This window comes from Theropithecus gelada, chromosome 18 (genome assembly GCF_003255815.1).
Source record: "Theropithecus gelada isolate Dixy chromosome 18, Tgel_1.0, whole genome shotgun sequence".
NCBI classification, from domain to species: domain Eukaryota; kingdom Metazoa; phylum Chordata; class Mammalia; order Primates; family Cercopithecidae; genus Theropithecus; species Theropithecus gelada.
The window spans coordinates 1352812-1377757 of NC_037686.1; the positions used below are offsets into that span (position 1 = coordinate 1352812).

At 51.6% G+C, this 24946-nt stretch overlaps 1 protein-coding gene across 2 annotated transcripts; it reads right to left on the reverse strand.

Annotated features, from left to right (window-relative positions):
* Nucleotides 1-1739: 1739 nt before the first annotated feature.
* Nucleotides 1740-24946, reverse strand: PRELID3A (PRELI domain containing 3A). Of its 2 annotated transcripts, none has more exons than XM_025364895.1 (7): nt 24841-24946; nt 11949-12117; nt 10838-10927; nt 6383-6453; nt 6171-6273; nt 4068-4151; nt 1740-2815 (listed from the first exon to the last, which is right to left on the reverse strand). In XM_025364895.1, the coding sequence occupies exons 1-6, from the start codon at nt 24870-24872 to the stop codon at nt 4098-4100; spliced, it is 519 nt and encodes a 172-aa protein (XP_025220680.1). In that variant the 5' UTR covers nt 24873-24946; the 3' UTR covers nt 1740-2815; nt 4068-4097. The 2 variants fall into 2 exon arrangements, with proteins under 2 accessions (XP_025220680.1, XP_025220679.1); XM_025364894.1 differs by having other exon boundaries at nt 4065-4151.

A 24946-nucleotide genomic window follows, 5' to 3' on the forward strand; every position in this document is an offset into this window, starting at 1 on the left:
CCCAGGGGAAAGGCAGGAGGAAGACGTGGGCCGGGGACTCGGGCCTGTGTTTGGAAAATGGGGGCAGCACTCACCAGAAACCGGGAAGGACAGCAGTGCGGCGGGAGGGGCACGCCCGTTTCTGTCTGTTCACGGGAGACGCAGGGGCGCCTCTGGGAGAGGCTGCGACCCCAAGAGGTGGCACACACCTGTGGTCCCAGCATTTGGGGACAAGGCTGAGGTGCAAGGATGGCTTGGGCCCGGGAGTTTGAGACCCCGCCTTTAAAAAAAAAAAAAGAAAATACTGGCCGGGCGCGGTGGCTCACGCCTGTAATCCCAGCACTTTGGGAGGCCGAGACGGGCGGATCACGAGGTCAGGAGATCGAGACCATCCTGGCTAACACGGTGAAACCCCGTCTCTACTAAAAACACGAAAAATCAGCCAGCTGTGACAGCTCCTGTGGTCCCAGCTCCTCGGGAGGCTGAGGCGGGAAAATGGCGGGAACCCGGGAGGCGGAGCTTGCAGTGAGCCAAGATGGCGCCGCTCACTCCAGCCTGGGCCACAGAGCGAGACTCCGCCTCAAAAAAAAAAAAATTAGGTGTGGCGGCGCGCGCCTGTGGTCTCAGCTACTCTTGAGGCTGAAGCGGAAGGATGACCTGATCCCAGGAGGCGGAGGCCGCGCGCTACTGCACTCCAGAGCGAAACCCTGTCTCAAAAAAACAAAAGACTGAGGCCGAGAGGCAGCGAGTTCACTGCCATCCATTCCTGCCGGCGGGAGTCCCGGAGCCCGCGCACGAGCGGCACCGGGTGTCCTCAGGGCCGCGGCCTGCGGGCTTCGACAGGAGCAAAAGGCCGCCCGAGGGTCGTTTCTTCCCAGTGCGGGGCGCGGCGCCCCACAAACACCGCTGGGCCCCGGAGGCCAAGCCCTGCGCAGTTTTCCCAAGCGAGCTCCCTGCTGCCTGCTCAGACCACACTCACCTCCGTGCAGATGCGCGTTTCGCCGACAGAGCTGCACGTCCGCCCTGAGTCCATTTCTGGCCAGCGGGGCAGGGCGGCCTCTGGCTGCCGTTCAGTCGCGGCTGGAGCCGCCTGTCTCCTCTTCCCCTTCTCACCACTGCGCTTGACTCCTTTTCAAAACAAAGAATGAACCTATTTCCAACCAACACAGAAGTTACGAGGAGGAACAACTTTACACTAATTAAAATCAACTACTACTACTTCCTCGGTTTAAGAACTGACCACCTCAAGAAAAACTTCTTAAAATGTATATATAGTGCATATATATAATATATATATAAGAATAACCACAACGCACGCAGGTGCTTGTTTTTACCCCACTTTGGTCACCAAAGGTTTGAAGTGGCTGGAGTCTGACATTTACAACTGTCTTCGCCTAAAAAATGTGATCGTACCCCCAAAATATGCAGGGACCTCTGCGTGCCCCAGCCAGTGTGCGACCCTTTCTCTCCAACCCTGCTTCAGAGACGGTTTCCAGATCCCATGTTTCCTTGTTTCCGTGTAGAGCAGAACCACCAGGTTGACAAGTTCTAGACCATTCCCACTGGGACATTACAGAGCTGCTGCGGGAGCAATAGGGGCCGCTCAAGGGCGCTGCGTCCCGGGGAAGGCGGCACAGGGACCGCGCACCGGCACCCTGGCCAGAGGCCCGGCTGCCTTCGGGACCAGGGAGGCGGGGGCCGCACAGCTCCACTCAAGATGACGCTGCTTAAACGCAGAAAGAAGACAGACACGAAACGGCTTATCCAGCATGAGCCTATCTGTGTTTAATAAAGGAAGGGAAGAGAAAGGCCACACACACACTTTCATAAGCACAGAAAACTTCCGGCAGGCTTTGCGAAAAAGAGCCACTGGCAGCGCGGGAGTCCTTCACCCTCCAACGGACTCCAGACTCCTGTACTTTCTTTTTTAACCATAAGCATGGGTTGCTTTTATATATATTTTTAAATTAATGTTGTTTTAAACAACTTTGATTTAAACATGGTGGGAAAAAGAACTTTGGCGTTGTCCCTGCAAGGAGAAAAACAGGAACTCAAACCTCGGATGCTGTGAGGGATCCAAGGCCTGCAGCCCCAGCAGGTGAGGCTGGCCAGCAACGATGCGGGGCCTCCAGCCTGGGCACAGGATGTCCCCAGGGCAGGGGCAGGCTGGAGGGGGCCGGCACAGCCAGCAGAAAAGGCCCGGAGACCCCTGGACCCCAGCCCTCTCCCCGCGTGAGAAGCCTCATCAGGAGAGGCTTAGCCACTCGAGGAAAGGCATTTGGGCGCCAAGAAGAAAGCCACGGCCCCAGGCCCCGTGAGCCCCACAGTGAGAGCCCGCCCGAGGCCAGCAAAGGCGGGGGGTGGGGGAAAGGCCGGAGGGCGGCAAAGGCGGGGGTGGGGGAAAGGCCGGAGGGCGGCAAAGGCGGGGGTGGGGGAAAGGCCGGAGGGCGGCACACCCCCCAGCGTCTGTGGACGGGCCTGAGTGGAAGACAGCGCGGGCGGGCGGGGGCGGCACGGGCCACCTGCAGGGAGAGAAGGGCCTGGGCCACCATGGCAGGCAAGGTGATGGGCGCCACCCCAAGGGACATGGGCGAAGGCCTCGCGCCCTCCATCCACGCAGACGGCGGCGGCGGGGCTGGCTGGGGCTGCTCCCTGTTGCACGCTCATGAGGGGAGGGACGTCCAGTCCCGGGGTCACCTGCGACCCGCGATGAGTCCAGCCCGATCCTCCTCCCCGGCCCTGCGCGCCCTCGCAGCCAGACGCGCTCTTCCGTCCGGTCCTTGCTCGTCCTCTCCTCACCTCCTCACCTGCTTCTTTCCTTTCTTCTGGGAAGCATCTGCGGAGACACCGGGGTCAGCTCGCAGAGGGGCAGAGGGCGCACCACACACCACACTCAAGACACAAACCACACTCATGACACACCACACACACACATCACACACATGCATATCTTACACACATGCACACACATACACATCACACATATTACACACATGCACATCATACAGACATGCACACAGCACACACAGCACACAATACACATCACACACATACACATCACATAACAGCACACACCAATCACACATATGCACATCATACAAACATGCACACACGACACATACCACACACATATACACATCACATACACAGAGCACACACACACCACACATATACACATCACACACAGCACACACTTCACACCACACACACCCCACATACCACACACACATATATACACATCACACATACCCTACACCTATGCACATCACACACAGCATACACACACACCACACACACACACCACATATATACATACAACACACATAGTACACACAGCAAATACAACACGCCACACACAGCACATGCACACCACACACACGGCATACACACACCACACCACATACACTTATATACATACCATGCACACTCCACATACCGCACTCACAACACACACATATATACTCACCACACAGCACACACCACACACCACACAGACACAGGCCGCCAGGCAAGGGAGCGCCCTACAGGCGCTGAACCCAGGGTACGGCCACGAAGGAGGCGAGGCCCAAGGCCGCCCCCTGGCTCGGGTTCAAGGAGAGCAAAGCGTGGCTTCAGTGACTCGAGCAAAATCAGCACGAAGTTCTTAAGGATCCCTGGAGCCACACACACGGGGGACAGATGGGGACGAGCGGCCCAGAGCAGCGCAGCGCAGCCTCTGGTGGGAGGCGCATCCTTCCGAGGGAGCAGGCCCTGGTGGCCGCTGGTCATCGGGGCAGGGCCATTAGAAGTCCAGCCGCTGATGGCCCAGGACGCCAAGCAATGTTTGTGAAACTCAAGGAAATGCCAGAAAAGGCTTTCACTGCTAAAAGGAAATGGCCTTGGAATCTAGATCCTGCCACGAAGCAAGGAATGAAATAGAAAGAAGATGAACCCAGTGATTCTGTGTCACTGTGGAAAACTAAGGAGCTCTGGGCTGGAGAGCCACCAGCAGCTATATATTTCCGGCGTGCCCTTGCCATGTGCACCATGCACACAGGTCACAAGGGGCTGCAAGGCCCCCCTAGGTGAGTGAATACTGTACTCACCACCATTTATCACAAGCACGGGCGCAGGCCTCCTTAGCTCACAGCACTTTCAGAGTGTTCGATTATCCACTCGATAGCTGCCCACCCCTGCAACACAGAAAGATTTCAGCACTGAGTGGGCCCTCCTGCCTCCCACTGCAGACAGCAAGGGACAAGTCCACGGGCTAAACTGCAGAAGGGAAGCGCTGCAGTTACAAGGAGACACAGCAGTGACCTTTCCAAGTGATCTTCACACAGGCAGGCAGTTCCTCCAGCTCAGAAAGGGGAAGGAAAACAGTGCCTAAGCGTCACTGCTGTGTTAGCAAACCAGCGCCCCGCTTAGCTCAGTACAGCAAGTCCTGTCCCTCACCTCCCAAATCCCAGTGCTGAGGCTGCCCCAGGAGGCCAGGAAAGCCCAGGGCGACACCTCCACACACCCCCAACCCCATCCCCTTCACCTGCCCTCAGGCCGCTCCGCTGTTTCCAGGCACAACACCTCTCCCCACCGGGCTAGGGGAAGCAGTGATTCTCTCCTAAGCCTTCAACACAACCCCTAATAAAGTAAAATAAAGGAAAGCCAATTTGTCCTCACTGAGTTTACCCCAAGTTGTTCACATAAAAGATCTAAGGTAGCTGTGGCCTCACTGAATATTCCCTTCCTCTTATAATATTTTGTTTGGCAAACATTTAGGGCTTCTGCCCTAAACCAAGCACTGGAAACGATGGATGAGACCCGGGCTCCTTCCCCCAGCATGGACAAAGCTCTCCCGCTTTGACCTTCATGGCCCTGCCTCCTCTGAACTGAGCTAAGCTGCTCAAATCTCTACTTCTCACATCTGGAGTCCACAAAATTAGGTAGACAGGCTCTTCTGTTGGTGATGAGACTAAACGCAAGCCATAAATGGTTTTCCACTGGTTGGCGAGTTAAGCACGGAAGGACATTGGAAAGGGAAGTACAGCCTTAGGAATCACCCACTGATCCCAGAAATGAAGACTCACTTCTGACCCCCAAAAAGGGGGGAAGAGAAAGAGGGAGGGGCACGGGGGACAGATAAAGGGAAGACATGAGCTTGTCAGGTGGGCCCAGGTGAAAAGCAAAGGCCCTGCTCTGGCAAGTGGCATCCTTTAAATGTGAGGAACATCTTCCTCCCAAACATTCAAGCTCTTTCCATCAACTCTGCTGGAGGGGAGGGCAACCCAGACTTCTAGAACGATCTCTGTCTCCATTCCAGTGCCCTAAGACACAAAGGGAGTGCCATGGATGGCCTCCTGGGATCCATCCTTTCTCCTCTCACCTCCACAAAGCTCACTGCCAAATCCTGCCAGAGAAGAGCTGTGAAGGCGGCGGCAGGCCCCATAGAAGCATCACCGCTGGACAGGTTCAGCGAAAGCCACGTAATGCCCATCAAATAGGAAACGACTCTAAGTCCTGAATAGCCTACCTGACACTGTTAACACCAGGTATCTCTGATGTTGTGGGTTAGTTTGCTTTGGTAACTGAGCTTATGACATTTGGGCTCTTCGAAGTGGTAGTTGCCTTGGCTGGGTTTACGCTCCAGGTTTACCCCATACTTTCTCTACTAAGAAGAGTAACTTTACGGCTCCCTTGGCTTTCACAGATGCACTTCCCTCAGACCTGGGTCAGCCTTTCCTGACCCAAGTTTTGAAATGCTGTAGCATTATGAGCTCAGCACAAATGGAGAGCCCCAGCACTCTGGATTTTATTTATTTATTTATTATTTTTTATTATTTTTTTTTAGACAGAGTCTCATTCTGTTACCCAGACTGGAGTGCAGTGGTGGCTCAGCTCACTGCAACTTCCACCTCATGGCTCCAAGCAATTCTCATGTCTCAGACTCCTGAGTAGCTGGGACTATAGAGGTGTGCCATCATGCCCAGCTAATTTTTGTATTTTTAGTAGAGACGGGGTTTCAGCATGTTGGTCAGGCTGGTCTTGAATTCCTGGCCTCAAGCAGTCCGCCTGCGTTGGCCTCCCAAAGTGCTAGGATTACAGACATGAGCCAACATGTCCAGCCAGGAAGACTTATGAGACTAAAAATGTCATCTTCTTAATCTGGCACTTAACAACTAGAGCACACGCAGGACTTGTAGGATTGAGGTACATACCTTCTTTGCATTGGATGATATCGTGTTGGCCATTAAACTTTCCAAATAACTACCGAGGCTAATCCCCTTCACGGTAATGATGGCTTCTTGTGTGAGCACGGTCCTGCAAAAGAGCAAGAAGAAAAGGGGCTGACCAGCCCTGAGAGAGACGAGGGTCTGCCCTGCCCTCACCCTTGGCATTCAATGTGTCAGTCCCACAGGAGATGACTCACATTTCTGGGTTCTCTGGATGAGGTGTGTACACCAACCTCTCATTAACTGACACCAAATTTGTGAGTGTGATCTTAAAAAGAAAAAAAGGTTTAGATTGTATTTCTCTTGCATTTCTTCCAAAACTGCCTGCCCATACTCTTCCATCCCAAAATTAGCACTTAGTGGGGTCAGAACAGAAGAAACTTTTAGGCATAGGAGATACGACCACATTAAGTCCTAGCAAACCATGGCTTTGCTGTTCCTTCTGGCAACTGTCATCTGTCTTCTTCCCATGTCCCACTCCACGCGTGAGCAGGGCTCTGGCCTTCAAGGTACAGTCAAGCTGCCAAAACTATCAGAAGTTGTATTATAGAAAAGGACAAAAAGTCCTGTGTGTTCACATAAGTGAGAGAAAGCTTTTCACCTACCCACGGCAGCCCACGGAGCACTGTCTCCTAGGACTGGATGGGACAGACTCTGAATCTACATGGAGATTGCAGGGTTCTTTTCTCCTCCAGTACCACTTCCTATAAACAGACTAACTCCCTATGAATATTTATACTTTTTTTTTTTTTTTTTGAGATGGAGTGTCACTCTGTCGCCCAGGCTGGAGTGCAGTAGCGCGATCTGGGCTCACTGCAAGCTCTGCCTCCCGGGTTCACACCATTCTCCTGCCTCAGCCTCCCGAGTAGCTGGGACTACAGGCGCCGCCACCACACCCGGCTGATTTTTTTTCCCATATTTTTAGTAGAGACGGGGTTTCACTGTGTTAGCCAGGATGGTCTCGATCTTCTGACATCGTGATCCGCCCGCCTTGGCCTCCCAAAGTGCTAGGATTACAGGCGCGAGCCACCGCACCCAGTCTACCTTTTCTATCAAAAGCAATGTAAACACTGGAGCTCTAGAGCCACGCTAACAGAATTTTCTGTGGTAACAGTAATGTCCTACGCATGCTGTCTGATGTGGTAGCCACAAACACATGCAGCTAATGCACCCCTGAAATGTGGCTCACGTGACTGAGGAATGGAATTTTTAATTTAATTTTATCCTAATTAGCTTAATTTTTTTTTTTTTTCAGATGGAGTTTCACTCTTGTTGCCCAGGCTGGAGTGCAATGGTGTGATCTATTTATAGTAGAGATGGGGTTTCGCCATGTTGGCCAGGCTGGTCTCAAACTCCTGACCTCAGAGAAGTCAGGTGAGCTGCCCGCCTCGGCCTCCCAAAGTGCTGGGATCACAGGCGTGAGCCACCGGGCCGGCCATAAAAAGCTTAAAATTAAATAGCCATGTTTCTGGTGGCTGCCACACTGGACAACAGAGCCCTAGAATTGCTTCATTGTTTAACCCAATTGACCCTCTTCTTCAAACGCCACTTCTGATAAAAGACCATGTTTTAAAAGTTTAAGCAGTGAAAAGCAAATTAACCTTTCTGTAGTGACACTCATTTTTTTCAGTCATCTCTCACTGAATCCCTCCCCCAGCCTCACTGTCCCAGTGCAAATGGTTAGTAGGAAATCTCTCTCCTACTGAGTGCCAGGTTATCAAGAGTCTCACGTGTATGGGCATTTCATGCTACAGAAATATCTAACAATATCAATTACAAATTAAACTCTGATTAGCTGTTGTCATTTTATGTGCAATATTTTATGCAAGTCACTGTGTTGCATAAACCTTACTTCTCTGAGGTTTGTTCTTTTCTTTTTTATACGAGAAATGTGAGACTCAGAAAATGCAAATAGCATCCCCAAGTCATCGGGTCATCCAGCGACGGCTTCAGGATGCAAGCACATGGCTTGCTCCAAACCCCGTTTCCTTTCCATCAGACTTCACTGGAGCATAAACTGTTCCTTTTTACATACAACTGAATTTTCTGAAAGCATAAGGTGGAATTTCGTAAGTAAATACTGATTTTGGGAGCAGAGAGAACAGAATACATAAGCTGTGAGGAATAGCCAGGGGGCCCCAACTGAGGCTCCTGTGATTTTGTGCAGCCTGGGACAAGGAGCCAGCAGGACCAGGGACACTGGCAGAGGTCCAGGTAGTACACTAAGGAGCTAGGCTCTATCCTGCAGGTGGCTCAGAGCCTCATCTCAGCACACAGGGACGCACCCACTGCCTTCTACAGAAGGTGCCCCCAGCTGGGCAGAGTGTGGCTGGCCGACAGCACCAAGCATCCTGGCGGGCTACTCCCACAGCCGCCTGAGAAGCTCATAGGAGCTCCTGAGGCCCTCGGGTTGGGGCAGGGGAGCTGCGGGACCCAGAGCAGCTCCACTTTGTTTCAAACACTGGGCCTCCCACAAGATGCTGAGAAGATGGGGAGCTGCCCAGGTACCAGTTCGGGTACTTGCATATGGCCGCCTGGATGACCTGCTCCTCAGCCCTGCCCCTACCCACTGTGCCCACCAGCCCTGCCTGCCCCTGGGCCCAGGTCGCCCCTCCCTCACTGCAGCGCTGCTGGCCAAACCTTCAGCTTCAGGCTGGACACTCCAGGGCCTGCTGTGCAGGGGCTGCATACTCGGGATGTGCAAAGCAAGCTTACCTCTCTCTTCTCACACCTGTCCCTGATGGGCCACCATTCAGCCTGGCGCCCTAACCAGAGAGTGGAGCTGCACCATGAGCCTCCCGTTCCTCACTCGCCATGTCTCGCACCAGGTGGCCTCTGTTACCTCTCACCTGGACAATTACCTGCCCGGACTACTGGTCTCCCTGGCTTAGGTTCCAACATCCCCCCCACCCTCTCTCCACAAGCCTGCCAAGGTATTCTTCCCAACACACACCCCGGCTACCTCACCTTCCTGCAACAAACTCTCAGCGCCTTCTTACCACAACAACTACCTCCAGCTCCTCTGCCTCTTCTGTGGTCTCGTCCCTGCCCCTCTCCAGCCTCCTCCCTCCCACACCACCTTCCCCTCTTAGTCTCCAACACCATCTGTTTGTGGCTCTCTAAGGCTCAAGGGCACCCACTACCAGTGTGTCTGGAGAAGTCCTGCCAGGCTCCCTGTCACCTACCTTCACACAGCCACTTAGGGGGGCTCCTGCTCGCTGCCACCTACACAGGTTGTTTAGCTGCCGACCGTGGGATGACAGAGCCAGCCAGGAGGGAATATCTTTTAATCCTTGCATTCCCCATCCCTAGCACTGTGCTGGGTACCTGGCAGGCACTTGATACTGTTGGCAGAACCAGTAAATGAGTGGTGGCTAGAGCCAGCCGTGGCACTGGGGACAGAAAAGGAGGCCAGATGAGGGCATGGCTGACTTCACCCACCATAGCCCATTTCTATATTTGCTGAAAATAAGGATTATTTTATGAAATAATTTTCCTAGCCCATGCATATTCCCCAACATGTTCTCTGCATTTGCATTAGACCAATATACATTTTTTTAATTGAGAGAAGTGAGAGAGGAATTAAGTGGGGAAGTAGCTTTAAAAATGCCTGTTGGGGCAGGGAGCAGTGGCTCACACCTATAATCCCAGCACTCTGGGAGGCCAAGGGAGGCAGATCACGAGGTCAGGAGTTCGAGACCAGCCTGACTAACATGGTGAAACACCATCTCTACTAAAAATACAAAAGTTAGCCAGGTGTGGTGGCATGCGGCTGTAATCTCAGCTACTCAGGAGGCTGAGGCAGGACAATCGCTTGAAACCAGGGGCAGAGGCTGCAGTGAGCCGAGATCGCTTCACTGCACTCCAGCCTGGGTGACAGGGCGAGACTCCGTTTCAGAAAAAAAAAAAAAAATGCCTGTTGGTGGTGCACACCTGTAGTCCCAGCTACTTAGGAGGGTGAGACAGGAGAATCGCTTGAACCCATGAGGTGGAGGTTGCAGGGAGCTGAGATCCACTGCACTCCAGCCTAGGTGAGAGAGACTCTGTCTCAAAAAAAAAAAAAAAAAAGAAAAGAAAAGAAAAAAGCAGGTTGGGAGGCATCACTTGAGACCAGGAGTTCGAGACCAGCCTGGGCAACAGCGAGATCCCATCTCTACAAAAAATTTTTTTAAAAAGTAGCCAGGGGTGGTGGCACGTGCCTGTGGTCCCAGCTATCTGGGAGGCTGAGGCGGGAGGATCACTTGAACCCAGGAGTGTGAGGCTGCATTGAGCTATTGACCACACCACCGCACTCCAGCATGGGTGACAGGGCAAGACCCAATCTTTAAAAAAACAAAAATGTCTGCTGGTTGTCAAGACAGCGGTTATCCTGTGGGGGGTGCCCAAGGGGTCTCAGGGCCTGGTCAAATTCTGTTGCTTGACCTGCCTGCTAGTTAAGAGGTGTGTTCTTTGTGACAATTCATCATTATGTGCATTTTTCTATATACTTACTATACTTGAATAAAAAGATAAACTGCTAAATAAATTCAGCCTTTCTATGAAAAATATCAACATCTAGGCCAAAGGTGGGCTGGAAATAGAATTAAACGAAGGCCTTACGCGCCACCACCCAGACACACTGAGCCCCTTTCTCATCTGAGGCCATTGCTTACATTGGTGGAACAAAGTTCCATTTTCTTTTCCACTGGATCCACCACAGAATGTTCTTGGATGTATGTCAAAGTCCTACTGGTTCCCAAAATCTAAAAAACAAAGCAAAACTAGCATAGTGGAACGCTAAAAATTCTATTTCATATCACCACCGAATACCACTGCATTTACTAATTAGTTCACTATTCAAGAAATGGTATCATGGGATGCAGCAAGGGACAGAGACAAAACCCCTGTGTCCAGCAGGTGAGCCACTGAGCAAAGAAATGAATTCCAACAGAGTGGAGCGTCCGGCAGCACTATGCTCCCGGCGAAATACAACAGGCTGCGGGCAGTGGAGCCGGGAGGCCCCTCTGCCGGGTGGGGTCTGGGCAGAGCCCCAAAGAGGAAGGTGCCACCATAGTGCTGGGGTGGAGGTGTTGGGCTGGGGGCGGCAGGTGCAGACCCTGCAGCAGGAGCTGGGCTGACTGAGGGGCCTGCACCAGGCCAGGGTGTGGACCGCAGGTGGCGGCGAGATCCGGGCGCCGGGTTGGGGTGAGCCGTGCTCAGATTCGCATTTCCAGTGACCTCCCTGGCTCTGAGGAAGAGGCCGCGGGGGGCTGAACCATGGTGAAGCCTAACCCCGGTGCCCGAGGATGAGGCTGGCTGCGGACGCTGGGCTTTAGAGGCGATTAAGCCAGAGGAGGGGCGTGTGGCGGTGCTAATCCAGCACGCTCGGGCCCTTTGGGAGAGCAGATGGGGATGCCAGACGCCAGGCGCCTGGCAAAGCCTCCCGCGCCCCCCGATCTTGAGGAAGCCCCCCCACCACCCCCCACCCTGTGCCCCATGATCTCAAGACCCCCCTACCGATCCCCCACCCCAGGCCCCCCGATCTCGAAGAAGACACCCTCACCGACCCTGTACCCCAAGCCCCCCCCCGATCTCAAAGAAAACCCTGCCACTGCCCCCCTACTCCGAGCCCCCTGATCTCGGGAAAGGCCCCCGCCGCCCTCCCACCGCGATGTCAGCCAGAGCAGCAGACGGACCGACGAGGGGAGGAGGGACGCGGGGGAGGGCGGGGGCGGGAGTGGGGGGTTCGGGCGCGCTCGGAGCCGCAGCCCCCGCCCCGCTCACCGCTCTCACGAGGCCGGGCAGCCCCCACTCGGTGCTGAGCAGGCGCAGGCTGTGCAGGCGGCCGCGGCCGTCCACGCGGCGCTGCAGCACGTCCACGCCCAGCACGCTCGGGTTCATCGGGTTCGGGTACTTGCGCATGGCCGCCTGGATGACCGTGTCCCACGGGTGGCTGCGGGGAGAGCACAGGCGGCGGTGAGCAGGCGCCGGGGCCGGGCTGGGCCGCAGGGTAAAGGGGAGGGAGGCAAAAGCGGCCGCCAGGCCTGCGTTTGGTCTCCTCACTTTAATGAAAGGCTCATCCGACAAATCGGAGGAGTCGCGCGAGCCTTCCCGACCGCTGGCTCAGCACCTGCAGACCTCAGCACCTGGCAGCCCCTTGGCTTTTGTTTGTCTGAGACAGGGTCTCACCCGGTCGCCCAGCGGGCAGGAGAGAAGTGGTGCCATCAGGGTCGCTGCAGACTCAACCTCCCGGGCTCAAGTGAACCTCCCGCCTCAGCCTCCCCTTGCCCCACCTCCAGTAGCTGGGACTAGGACTACAGGCGTGTGCCACCACACCTGAATAACTTTTTTAATTTTTTTTTTTTTTTTTTTTTTTTTTTTGAGACGGAGTCTTGCTCTATCGCCCAGGCTGGAGTGCAGTGGCGCGATCTGGACTCACTGCAACCTCCGCCTCCCGGGTTCAAGTGATTCTTCTGCCTCAGCCTCCCTAGTAGCTGGGATTACAGGCGCCTGCCACCACACCTGACTAATTTTTGTATTTTTTTTTTTTTTTGAGACGGAGTCTGGCTCTGTGGCCCAGGCTGGAGTGCAGTGGCGCGATCTCGGCTCACTGCAAGCTCCGCCTCCCGGGTTCCCGCCATTCTCCTGCCTCAGCCTCCCGAGTAACTGGGACTACAGGCGCCGCCACCTCGCCCGGCTAGTTTTTTGTATTTTTTAGTAGAGGCGGGGTTTCACCGTGTTAGCCAGGATGGTCTCGATCTCCTGACCTAGTGATCCGCCCGTCTCGGCCTCCCAAAGTGCTGGGATTACAGGCGTGAGCGCCCAGCCTGTATTTTAGGAGAGGCAGATTTCCCCATGTTGGCCAGGCTGGTCTGGAACTCCTGACCTCAAGTGATCCGCCTGCCTCTGACTCCCAAAGTGCTGTGATTACAGGCATAAGCCATCACGCCTGGCCAACCTTTTTTTTTTGAGACGGAGTCTTGCTCTGTCACCCAGGCTGGAGTGCACTGGCACTCTCTCGGCTCACTGCAACCTCCGCCTCCCGGGTACAAGCGGTTCTCCTGCCTCAGCCTCCCTAGTAGCTGGGACTACAGGTGCCCGCCACCACACCCAGCTAATTTTTTTGTATTTTTGGTAGAGACAGGATTTCACTATGTTGGCCAGGCTTGTCTCAAACTGCTGACCTCGTGATCCGCCCACCTCAGCCTCCCAAAGTGCTAGGATTACAGGCGTGAGCCACTGTGCCCGGCCCAACTTTTTATTTAAAATAATTTTTTAGGTCTCATTATGTTGCCAGGTTGGTGTTGAACTTAAGGCCTCAAGCACTCCTCCTGCCTTGGCCTCCCAAAGTGCTGGAATTACAGGCATGAGCCACCACACTCAGCCTCCCCTTGTTTTATTTCCTGCCATCAGAGTGGTTGCAAGTTACCCATTGCTTTCCAGAGCTCTGCACTTGTTTAGGCCTGAAACCTGCAGGGGTCAGATACACGTCTGATGGGCGCCAAGTGAGGAGCCACCACACCTGTTCAGCATGGACCTTCCCCCGGACTGCTGAGGGGTTGCTAGCAAGTCACTTCATCGCCCTAACTGTCCTAATCAGCCCTTTCTTCAGGGCTTGCTCTCTCCCAGGAAGCCTCTGAGCCTCCTGCAAGGACAAACAAGGACAAACATTCTCTGACAAGATCATTATTTCTTCAGAGGTGCCCAGAGAGGTCTGTCCAGCATATGTGTAGACACAGCCCAGAGGCAAGCCCGGATGTGTGCACACACATATGTACCATCACATTCACACATGTGTGCACATATGCATGCAGACACACATACATGCACATGCACACATATCTTCGCTCTATCGCCCAGGCTGGAGTGTAGTGGCGCAATCTCGGCTCACTGCAAGCTCTGCCTCCCGGGTTCACCCCATTCTCCTGCCTCAGCCTCCCAAGTACCTGGGACTACAGGTGCCCGTCACCAAACCCGGCTAATTTTTTGTACTTTTAGTAGAGACGGGGTTTCACCATGTTAGCCAGGATGGTCTCAATCTTCTGACCTTGTGATCCGCCTGCCTTGGCCTCCCAAAGTGCTGGGATTACAGGCGTGAGTCACCGTGTCCACCCTACCATCCACTTTTTATAACTGCTGATAAACATTTTCCTGTATCATGAAGCCATTTTCAGAAATAGGATTATAAACGGCTGTACACTAGGTCATCTTGTGGCTATGTGTATTTCACCAGTCCTCTATGGTGCGTTATGTTATGTCGATTGCTTCCACTTTTACACGATAAATTATAACAGTAGAGAACATTTATGTACATTAGTCCTTCAACATATCTAATTCTTCCTTAGGAGAAAGTTCTAGAAATGAAATCTCCAAATAAAATATGAAAGATGATGAGGATACTGAAGTTTTTTGTTCCATATTTGAGGTCATTTTTTAATATAACTGAGTGATCATTAATTTACTTTACCCTCATCCCTCATCAAACTCTTGTCCTAGGTGAAAGTCAGCAGCAGGGACCAGATGAGAACCAGGTCTTGCAGCTCCCTAACCTGTTCTTTCTATTACATTGGGTGGCCTCTAAATTGTCAGGGCCTGGCCTGGAATCCTCTCTCAACAACAGAACACTTATGTTCAGTTTTTCAAACCATGCAATTGTGTCACTAATTTGACACATTCCACTGGCAACATAAAGAGAAGAAAGGGGTGAAGAAGCCAAGCCTGGGTGGTCCTGATCACTCTAGGAATTCAGTCGGAGCGGAGCCCTTTTGTCTCTCTAAGGTTTAGGCAACAACTGTCAGGGACATGGTAGACCCCAGATCTATGTAAGGAAAGAGAATCTAGAGATACATGAGACGCAGAAAGAGTCCCAGTCTCCCAGGAGAGCCTCCTCAATGAATAATCTGAAGGTTTCTCAGTTAAGTTCCTTAGACTTGTTCCCATAGAAATCATTACTTTAAGCAGAATAGGCTATGCCTTCTAACATTAAGCTTAAAATAATCTAAACATTGAGAGATTTTTGCATTAAGCTTATCTCAAATAATGCTTCTTTAATATAAAATTCTTGCATCTTAGGGCTGGGTGCAGTGGCTCATGCCTGTAATCCCAGCACTGTGGGAGGCCGAGGCGGGCAGATGACTTGAGGTTAGAAGTTCAAGACCAGCCTGGCCAACATGGGGAAACCCCATCTCTAAGAAAAATACAAAAATTAGCCAGGCATGGTGGCGGGCGCCTGTAATCCCAGCTACTTGGGAGGCTGAGGCAGAAGAATTGCTTGAACCCGGGAGGTGGAGGTTGCAGTGAACCGAGACCGCCCCACTGCACCCCAGTCTGAGCAACAAAGCAAGGCTCCAACTCAAAAAAAAAAAACTTGCATCTTTCTGGCTGATGATTTAAACTAAATACAATCTGCTTAAAATATGCACATAATAAATAATTTTACTAATTACAGCAGGATGACCACACAAGTTAGTACATATATCAACAGAACAATGGAGGAAAATGATAAACATAATATCTCAACATCTCTAAAATGATAAAGTCTAAGCACAGCAAGTCAACAGCACACACCTTGGCTAAAGAAAATAGCCTTGTCTGGGCACGGTGGCTCATACCTGTAAATCCCAGTACTTGGGGAGGCTGAGGTGGGAAGATTGATGATGCCAGGAGTTCAAGCCCAGCCTGGGCAATATAGTAAGACCCCCTCATCACCACAAAAAATAAAACATTAACCAGGCATGGTGGCACGCCCCTGTGGTACTAGTTATTTGGGAGGCTGAGGCAGGAGGATCACCTGAGACCGGAGGTCAAGGCTGCAATAAGCCATGACTGCACCACTGCACTCCAGCCTGGGTGACAGAGCAAATCCCTGTCTAAAACCACAACAACAACAAAAAAAAAACAGAACAAAAATAGCCTGACACGCTTTCAATGGGCAAAAATAGACAAGTCTGGCAATGCTGAGTACTGGAAAGGGTATAGGAAATAGGAAAACAGAAGTACTGCTGGTGGACACAAACTGGCACAGGCACTAATGGGAGCAGTTTACCCAGAGAAGCTGAAAATGGACACCCTGCCCCTGCTGAAATCAGTCAGGGCTCTCAGCTGCCTGGTTTAGGCAGAAGAGGAATGTGCTGAAGTTTATTTTCAAGAGGAGCAGAGAACTGCCTACTCAGGGATCCCCAACCAGGCGGCAGAAGCCTCCTCTGCTGCTGTCAGGGAGACCTCTGGGGAATCCGGTCCCCCAGGGGCAAGAGGCCTCTGCTGCCGCCCAGCATGGATGGTTCCCCATACACAGGAGTCCTAAACACTCCGACACACACGCCACGTGTGTGGTGGGTCTGCCTGCGGGCTAAGGGAAGCTGGTTTCTGTGCTGGGGACTGGAAAGGAGTAACAAAGGACTCTCTAAGCACCAACAGTGTCGGGAAGATGAAGGAGGAGGAAATCACAAGATGTCTGGGATTTGCCTAAAATAACTCAGGGGAAGGGGCAGTGGCTGGGGACACAGAAGACCCTGGACTGGCTGCCTGAGGGTAACTGTTAACCTGGGGGTGGCTCCGGCTCTCAGTATTCTAGTTCCTCCATGTTTGCATAGTTCTGAAATTTCCATAGTAAAAAAATTGTCTTAAAAAGATTTCAGGCCAGGCACGGTGGCTCACGTCTGTAATCCCAGCACTTTGGGAGGCCGAGGCAGGCGGATCACTTGAAGACAGGAGTTCTAGAACAGTCTGGCCGACATGGTAAAACCCCATCTCTACTAAAAATACAAAAATTAGCTGAGCGTGATGGCGCACGCCTATAGTCCCAGCTACTTAGGAGCCCGAGGCAGGAGAATCGCTTGAACCTGGAAGGCAGAGGTTGCCGTGAGCCAAGATCACACAACCACACTCCAGCCTAGGTGACAGAGTGAGACCCTGTCTCAAAACAAAAACAAAAATAAAAGATTTAGGCAGGCCAGGTGTGTTGGCTTATGCCTGTAACCCCAGCATTTTGGGAGGCCAAGGCAGGAAGTTCACTTGAGACCAGGAGTTCAAGACCAGCCTGTGCAACAGGGGAAGATCCCTATGTCAACAAAAAATACCAAAGGTATTTTTTGGTGGCAAAAACCACCAAATGGTGGCACACAACTGTAGTCCCAGCTACTCCAGAGCCTGAGATGGGAGGATCACTTAAGCCAAAGAGTTTTGAGGCTGCAGTAAGTCATGATTGCGCTACTGCACTCCAGCCTAGGCAACAGAGCAAGACCATCTCTAAAAAAAAGAAAGAAAAAAGATGTAGGCAGCCAAAAACAAGATAAAGAGCCTGCTACACCCCACCACCAAGTGACCCAAGGCCTCCATCAGCTGCTCCCTAGTGTGTGGGCCAACACCCTGGGGGCTCCAAGACCTTTTCCGGCCACAACTGTTGTCACAGTGCTACTGAGACATGACTGGCCTTTTTTGGTGGTGGTGGTGGCGGAGGGGAGGACCAAGTCTCACTCTGTTGCCCAGGCTGAAGTGCAGTGGGTGTGATCTTGACTCACTGCAACCTCCACCTCCCGGGTTCAAACAATTCTTGTGCCTCACCTTCCCGAGTAGCTGGGACTACAGGCATGAGCCACCATACCCAACTGATTTTTGTATTTTTAGTAGAGATGGGGTTTCATCATGTTGACTAGGCTGGTCTCAAACTCCTGACCTCGGGTGATCCACCCACCGCGGCCTCCCAACGTGCTGGGATTACAGGCATGAGCCCCCGCGTCCAGCCAATAACTGGCCTTTGTTGCTGTATTGACATTTGTACTGATTCTGCAAAAGCAATGAAGGCACAGAGCCAGTGTCTTCCCAGCAGCGAGGCAGGGCTCCAGACCGCATGTGGCCGCCGCAGTCCTCACTGCTGTGCACTCAGGAAACAATGCCAGTTTCTCTTAGGAACATCTGTCATTACATGGCCAAGTGATTAATTTTATGACTGCTTGACCCCTGAGTACTCTTCTCTTTGATAATCTGTGTGAGGGAACAGAAGTGCACCAGAAGCACCTCTGCTGCTGCGGCCCAAGTCCCTCGACTATGGGGAGTCTGGGGGCGCCGGCACCTGCTCACTGTGAGTGACAGCCCCTGTCTCTCTGCTGCTTTCCACTCACTGCCTGCCTCTTGTTCTTGAAAGAGCAATCAACAGAAAGAAGAATAAACAGATAAACTTTGCTTATTCAGACTTGGGGATCTGGCAGATGATTGGAATGTTAACAAAGTAAGCCTGTGCTTCAAGGAAGACAACTGATAGCATTTGCTGCCAAAGATAAAATTTGAGCTTTAAAGTGATAATTTGGCCAGGCACGGTGGCTCACGCCTGTAATCCCAGCACTTTGGGAGGCCAAGGCAGGTGGATCGCCTGAGGTTAGGAGTTCGAGACCAGCCTGGCCAACATGGCAAAACCCCTTCTCTACTAAAAGTACAAAAATTAGCAGGCCGTGGTGGGAGGCGCCTGTAATCCCAGCTATTTGGGAAGCTGAGGCAGGTGAACTGCTTGAATCTGGGAGGCAGAAGTTGCCGTGAACTGAGATCATGCCACTGCACTCCAGCCTGGGTGACAGAGTGAGACTCTGTCTAGAAAAAAATAAATAAAGTGATAATTGAAATTTCAGAAAACTTCTATCTGCTACCAGGAGCTGGATGACTGCCCCATGCTACATGCTCAGTGGAGGCCTATATTCCAAACGATTCCAAGTCATACTTGGGTTAAAGACTCATTTATATACAGGACAGGCCAATGGGTTTGTTGTTGTGGTTGTTGTTTTAAGAGATGGTATGGTCTGTCACTGCAGTCTCAAACTCCTGGGGTCAAGCAATCCTCCTGCCTCAGCCTCCTGAACAGCTGGGACTACAGGCACAAGCCACCACACCTGGCTAATTTTTGTATGTATTTTTTGTAGAGGCAGGGCCTACTATGTTGCCCAGTCTGGTCTCAAACTCCTGAGCTTAAGCGATCCCCCCACCTAGGCCTCAGAGCTCAATACTCTATTCATTATAGTTTCAGGTGTTGTATTCCAACTAAGTGTTAAGAAGCTACCGTTTGTTTTGTCATAGTAGGAAAGAATAGTCATAATTACTTACAAAGACTACTAAGATACTCCCACCTTTTCCAGCTGCGTATTTGTGTGAGGCTGGGGTTTATCCATACACTTCAACCAAAACTATGTATTGCCAAATACAGACTGCAAAAGCAGATATGAGAATCAAGTTATCTCCTATTAAGCCAGATACTGTAGATATTAGTAAAAACAGAAACAGCGGCCAGGCACGGTGGCTCATGCCTGTAATCTCAGCACTTTGGGAGGCCGAAGTGGGTGGATCACGAGGTCAGGAGATCGAGACCATCCTGGTTAACACGGTGAAACCCCATCTCTACTAAAAAATACAAAAAATGGGCCGGGCGCAGTGGCTCAAGCCTGTAATCCCAGCACTTTGGGAGGCCGAGATGGGCGGATCACGAGGTCAGGAGATGGAGACCACCCTGGCTCACACGGTGAAACCCTGTCTCTACTAAAAAATACAAAAAATGAGCCAGGCATGATGGCAGGCGCCTGTAGTCCCAGCTACTCAGGAGGCTGAGGCAGGAGAATGGCGTAAACCCGGGAGGCAGAGCTTGCAGTGAGCTGAGATCGCGCCACTGCACTCCAGCCTGGGCGACAGAGTAAGACTACGTCTCAAAAAAAAAAAAAGAAAAAAGAAACAGCACCACTCCTTTCACTAATTTTTGGAAATACAGTTTTTTATTCAGAAACACTGTGTTAATATAATAGGTTTATTATTGTTAAATTTAATGAATTGACTCTTTCAATTTCTCATTTTTAATTTCTAATATGGTAAATCCTGACAGCTATAACCCACATAAGCAAAACTGTTTAGGGTTTTGCTAAGTCAACAGGTCCTGAGGCTGAAGAGCTTGAAATCCACGGGCCTAAGTGGGCCCTTGATTGAGTGGGAAATAGACACAGGGCTGGTCACTGCAGTTCGATCTGTAATAAGGGGAAAACTTAATGTCCTCCAATAAAAAAAGAATAAATGGTGGCACATTCATACAGCTATTAAAATCTATATCTGCATATATTTACATAGGCATCTATAGACATCTCATACGGATGGATTTTCGAAAAACAATAGGGCTGGGCGCGGTGGCTCACGCCTGTAATCCCAACACTTTGGGAGGCCCAGGTGGGTGGATCACTTGAGGTCAGGAGTTTGAGACCAGCCTGGCCAAAATGGTGAAACCCTGTCTCTACTAAAAATATAAAAATTAGCTGGGCATGGTAGCAGGTGCTTGTAATCCCAGCTACTTGGGAGACTGAGGCAGGAGAACTGCTTGAACCTGGGAGACAGAGGTTGCAATGAACTGAGATCCTGCCACTGCACTCCAGCCTGGGTGACAGTGTGAGACTCCATTTCAAAAGAGAAAGAAAAGAAGACAATATGACACACGTGATAATGACACATGCATATACACAGATGCAATAAAGTGAACCTCTGGAACATAGACTCCCTCAGAAGGATGCCCACCAAACTCAATCCTCATGGCTACCTGCTGGGAGGGAAACACAGTGGAACAGCAGTGGGGAGGGGAAAGAGCAGGCTTCAACTCATCTGTAATGTTCAATTTCTCCTCCTTGCTCCTGGCTGGAAGGCAAGCCTGCTTTAAGCATGACTCCCCGTGCCCCAAAGCCCGTCCTGCCCTAAGACGGGCATGGCCAGACATTCCTGGCAGCTGTAAGAATCAAAGGTGTGTGCAGCCTTGAACTCTGCTGGAAATCTATCTGTGATGGGCTTTGTTATTGACTATTTTGTTACAGGTCTGCCTGAAACCTCATTCAATTCTGGGAGGAAAACTTTTTTTTTTTTTGAGACAGAGTCTTGCTCTGTCACCCAGGCTGGAGTGCAATGGTGCAATCTCGGCTCACTGCAACGCCCGCCTCCCGGATTCAAGCAATTCTCCTGCCTCAGCCTCCTGAGTAGCTGGGTTTACAGGCGCATGCCACCATGCCCGGCTAATTTTTGAATTTTTAGTAGAGACAGGATTTCACCATGTTGGTCATGCTAGTCTTGAACTCCTGACCTCGTGATCCGCACGCCTCAGCCTCCCAAAGTGCTGGCATTACAGGCATGAGCCACTGCGCCTGGCCCCTTTTTTTTTTTTTTTTTTGAGATGGAGTTTCGCTCCTGTTGCCCAGGCTGGAGTGCAATGGCGCGATCTTGGCTCACTGCAACCTCTGCCTCCCAGGTTCAAGCAATTCTGCTGCCTCAGCCTCCCAGGTAGCTGGGATTACAGGCATGCACCACCACACCTGGCTAATTTTGTATTTTTAGTAGAGACGGGGCTTCTCCATGTTAAGGCTGGTCTCGAACTCTTGACCTCAGGTGATCGACCCGCCTCGGCCTCACAAAGTGCTGGGATTACAGGCGTGAGCCACCACGCCCAGCAAGGGAGGAAGACATTTTAAACCCTGTTCATGTTTAAATGTCCCTTTCTATACTTTGGTCGTATGTTTTTAATTATATTTAAACTACTTTCTCCCCTGTCTAGGTAACACACGTTAATCCATGGGCTTTCCCCAGGCTGTTTTTGTCAAGTGTTTACACTGCTGTCTGCTGTGAGTGATCTCAGGGCCTGCAGAGTTTCTTCTCGACGTGGACACAGGAAGAAAACTTGGTAAGATCAAAAGTGTGCCTAATTATTTCTTCATTTCAAAAGTACTGTAATCCCAGCACTGCAGGAGGCCAAGGTGGGTGGATCACTTAAGGTCAGGAGTTCGAGACTAGCCTGGCCAATATGGTGAAACCCCGTCTCTACTAAAAATACAAAAAATTCACCCGGCGTGGCGGCACCCGCCTGTGGTCCCAGCTACTTGGGAAGCTGAAGCACAAGAATAGCTTGAACCCGAGAGGCAGAGGTTGCGGTGAGCCAAGATCGCACCACTGCACTCCAGTCTGGGCGACAGGGCAAGATTCTGCCTCAAAAAAAAAAAGGGAAAAAAAAAGGAAATTTATTAATTTCCAATCAAATGTTCACCTAACAGTAAAACAAACATTTTTTTTAAATATAGAAAGAAACAGAAAGGTCTATAATCCTCAAAGGAAAAAAAATCAGGGATTTCAATGGACAAAACAAGGGGAAAGCTACACAGTAAGTCCAGCCAGGAAGCCAGACTTCCCAATTTGTACTGTCATTTGGATGCTATGCCACCTCATGGTACCACATCATTCATAACCCGTCCAGCCACAGGCCAATGACAGCATCCTCAGCCAGCCACATTCCACATTTGTCAGGCTTCATTACAGCCCTTTGCTTTTAAGTTCAAAAGTCTATGGCAGAGAATTAGCACCTAGTACACAGCAGCTCCAGGGATGACCAGGATTCCTTTGGTGGATAGCTGCCCCCGTCCTGGAAGGGCATCTGATCTCCGTGTGAGATTCCTCACCCCTTCTGAGTACCTGCTAAGCACCAGGCCCTGGCGGGGTGCCAGGAATACAAAATGAATGATGGGAGAAATGAAATACTGACACTCTACCACATGGTGAGCCTCAAGAAGATCATGGGAAATGAAAGCAGCCAGACACAAAACACCCCATATTGCAGGATGACATTTACATGCAACGTCCCAACAAGGCAAATTCATAAAACAGAAAACAGATTCCCGGTTGCCTGGGGCAGGGGTGAAAATGGGGTAAAATGGGAAGCTAATGCCCATGGGGCACCTCTGTAGGAGGATGGAAGTGTTCTAAGACAGGACTGTGTGATGGTCGCACTTAGTCAAACTTAATGAATTATACACTTAAAATGTGTTTAATTTTATGGTATGTAAAGTGTACTTCAGTAAACCTTAAAAAATAAATGGGAGTTAGCAGCTGCAACAATTTTCAAAAGCATCAACTGTGATTTTTCACAGCTGGCTATTCATTTGTGCTTGTCCACAGACAGTTAACAAACCTCTAGGGCAGACCCCAGCCATTCCATGAGAAAACTGAGCCCCAACCGCTTGGGCACCCCTGGTATGCAACGACTTAACTGTCCACGGCATCCAGACGGCTCAGTGATGCCCCATCCTTGTTGCTGAAGGAACCCTACTTGAGAAACACTGCAGGCCATACAAAAAAGTAGATCCCATCAAGTCTAAAGACTTCATGAAAAATAATTTCAGAGGTTTTGAAACCACTTGATATATTTTTATAATAATTTTACATGTTTAAAGTCAGGCCAGGCACAGTGGCTCACACCTATAATCCCAGCACTTTGGGAGGCCAGGGCTGGTGGATCACCTGTGGTCAGGAGTTCGAGACCAGCCTGGCCAACATGGCAAAACCCCATCTCTACTAAAAATACAAAAATTAGCCAGGCGTAATGGCCCATGCCTGTAGTCCCTGCTACTTAGGAGGCTGAGGAAGGAAAATCACTTGAACCCGAGATGGGGAGGTTACAGTGAGCCAAGATCGTGCCACTGCACTCCAGCCTGGGTTACCAAGCAAGACTCTTGTTTCAAAAAAAAAAAAAACCCTCCAGCCTGGGTGACAGAGCGAGACTGTCTCAAAAAAATAAAAAAATAGTCAAAGGATGACAATTTCCTTCCACGCAGTACTTTCTTTCCCCAAAAAATAAAATGCTTAATGCTTAAGTGAGGTCAGATAATTTAAAAATCTTTATTGCTGTAAATAAATATTAAAGAATAATTTCAGTGTGTCATGGATCACTGACTTAAGATACCACTTAGGTTAGGAGGGCACTTTTTTTTTCTTTTTATTTGCACAATTTTATGGAGTATACGTGCAATTTCGTTACATGCATAGATTTCGTAGTAATCAAGTCAGAGCTCCTAGGGTATGCATTAGCCGGGAAGGTGCCTTGCACCCATTAACCAATTTCTCATTATCCTCCCTGTTCCCACCCGCTCACCCTTCAGAGTCTCCATCGTCTGATGTTCACTCTCTACATCCATGTGAACACATTCTTAAGCATCCACTTAGGAGTGAGAACACACGATACTTGTCTTTCTGGGCCTGGCTTCACTTAAGATAATGACCTCTACTTCCATCCGTGTGCCGGGGGGACACTTTTAAAGTTCGGGGTTTTCCACGCTGGCTTGGAGGCCTTCCGTGCCTAAAAGTGAGTTCAGGGCCAGGGCCCCCCAAATGCCTTCTTTCCCTTCAGCTTTCTCCAGAGCTCACAGCCCGCCGTGGGCCCTCAGTGAAACGCGCAGAACATTTATGACAATCTCAGCAAAGGCGCCAGCTTGCAGGCCTCTCCCCTGCCCGGCTCCCGACCCAAAGGAGAGCAGCGAGAGCCAGGCCCCCGCCCCCTCCCCCGGCTCCGGCCGCCCCAGCCCCCGCCGTCACCGCTCCGGCCGCCCCGCTCCGGCTGCCCCCGCCCTGGTCGTGGACCACCAGCGGGGCCTCTCTGCCTGTAGCCAGGCCCCTACGCACGCCGAGGGAGAGGCCGGACCGGGCGCAGCGCGTCGCCCAGACCGCGGTCCCGGGGAAGGGCGCGTGCCCCTCTCCGGGACGCCGAGGTCGCGGTCTGGGAACGGCCGGCGCAGGGCAGGGGACTCCGCGAGGCCCGCTGTGAGGTCCGGCCTTTCCCGGGCCGCTCCAGCCGGGCTCGGGAGCAGGAGCCGGCGTCCGGGCGGCCCCACCGCGGCCTTCAGCCAGGCCTCACCCGAACACGTGCTCCGAGCTCCAGATCTTCATTGCCGCCGGCGCAGTGCGCGGGCTCTGGGATCCCGGCCGGGTGCTCCGGCCCGCGCAGCTCCCGACGCGGCGTG

What these genes read in the sequence shown, in the direction of transcription:
- PRELID3A (XM_025364895.1), bottom strand. Translation starts at nt 24,872, where the DNA reads ATGAAGATCTGGAGCTCGGAGCACGTGTTCGG. An exon ending in TGCCCGGCCTCGTGAGAGCG is followed by an intron (nt 10,928 to 11,948) that starts GTGAGCGGGGCG and finishes TTTGTTTTTTAG; the next exon opens with ATTTTGGGAACCAGTAGGAC. An exon ending in TATCATCCAATGCAAAGAAG is followed by an intron (nt 4,152 to 6,170) that starts GTATGTACCTCA and finishes TCTGTGTTGCAG; the next exon opens with GGGTGGGCAGCTATCGAGTG.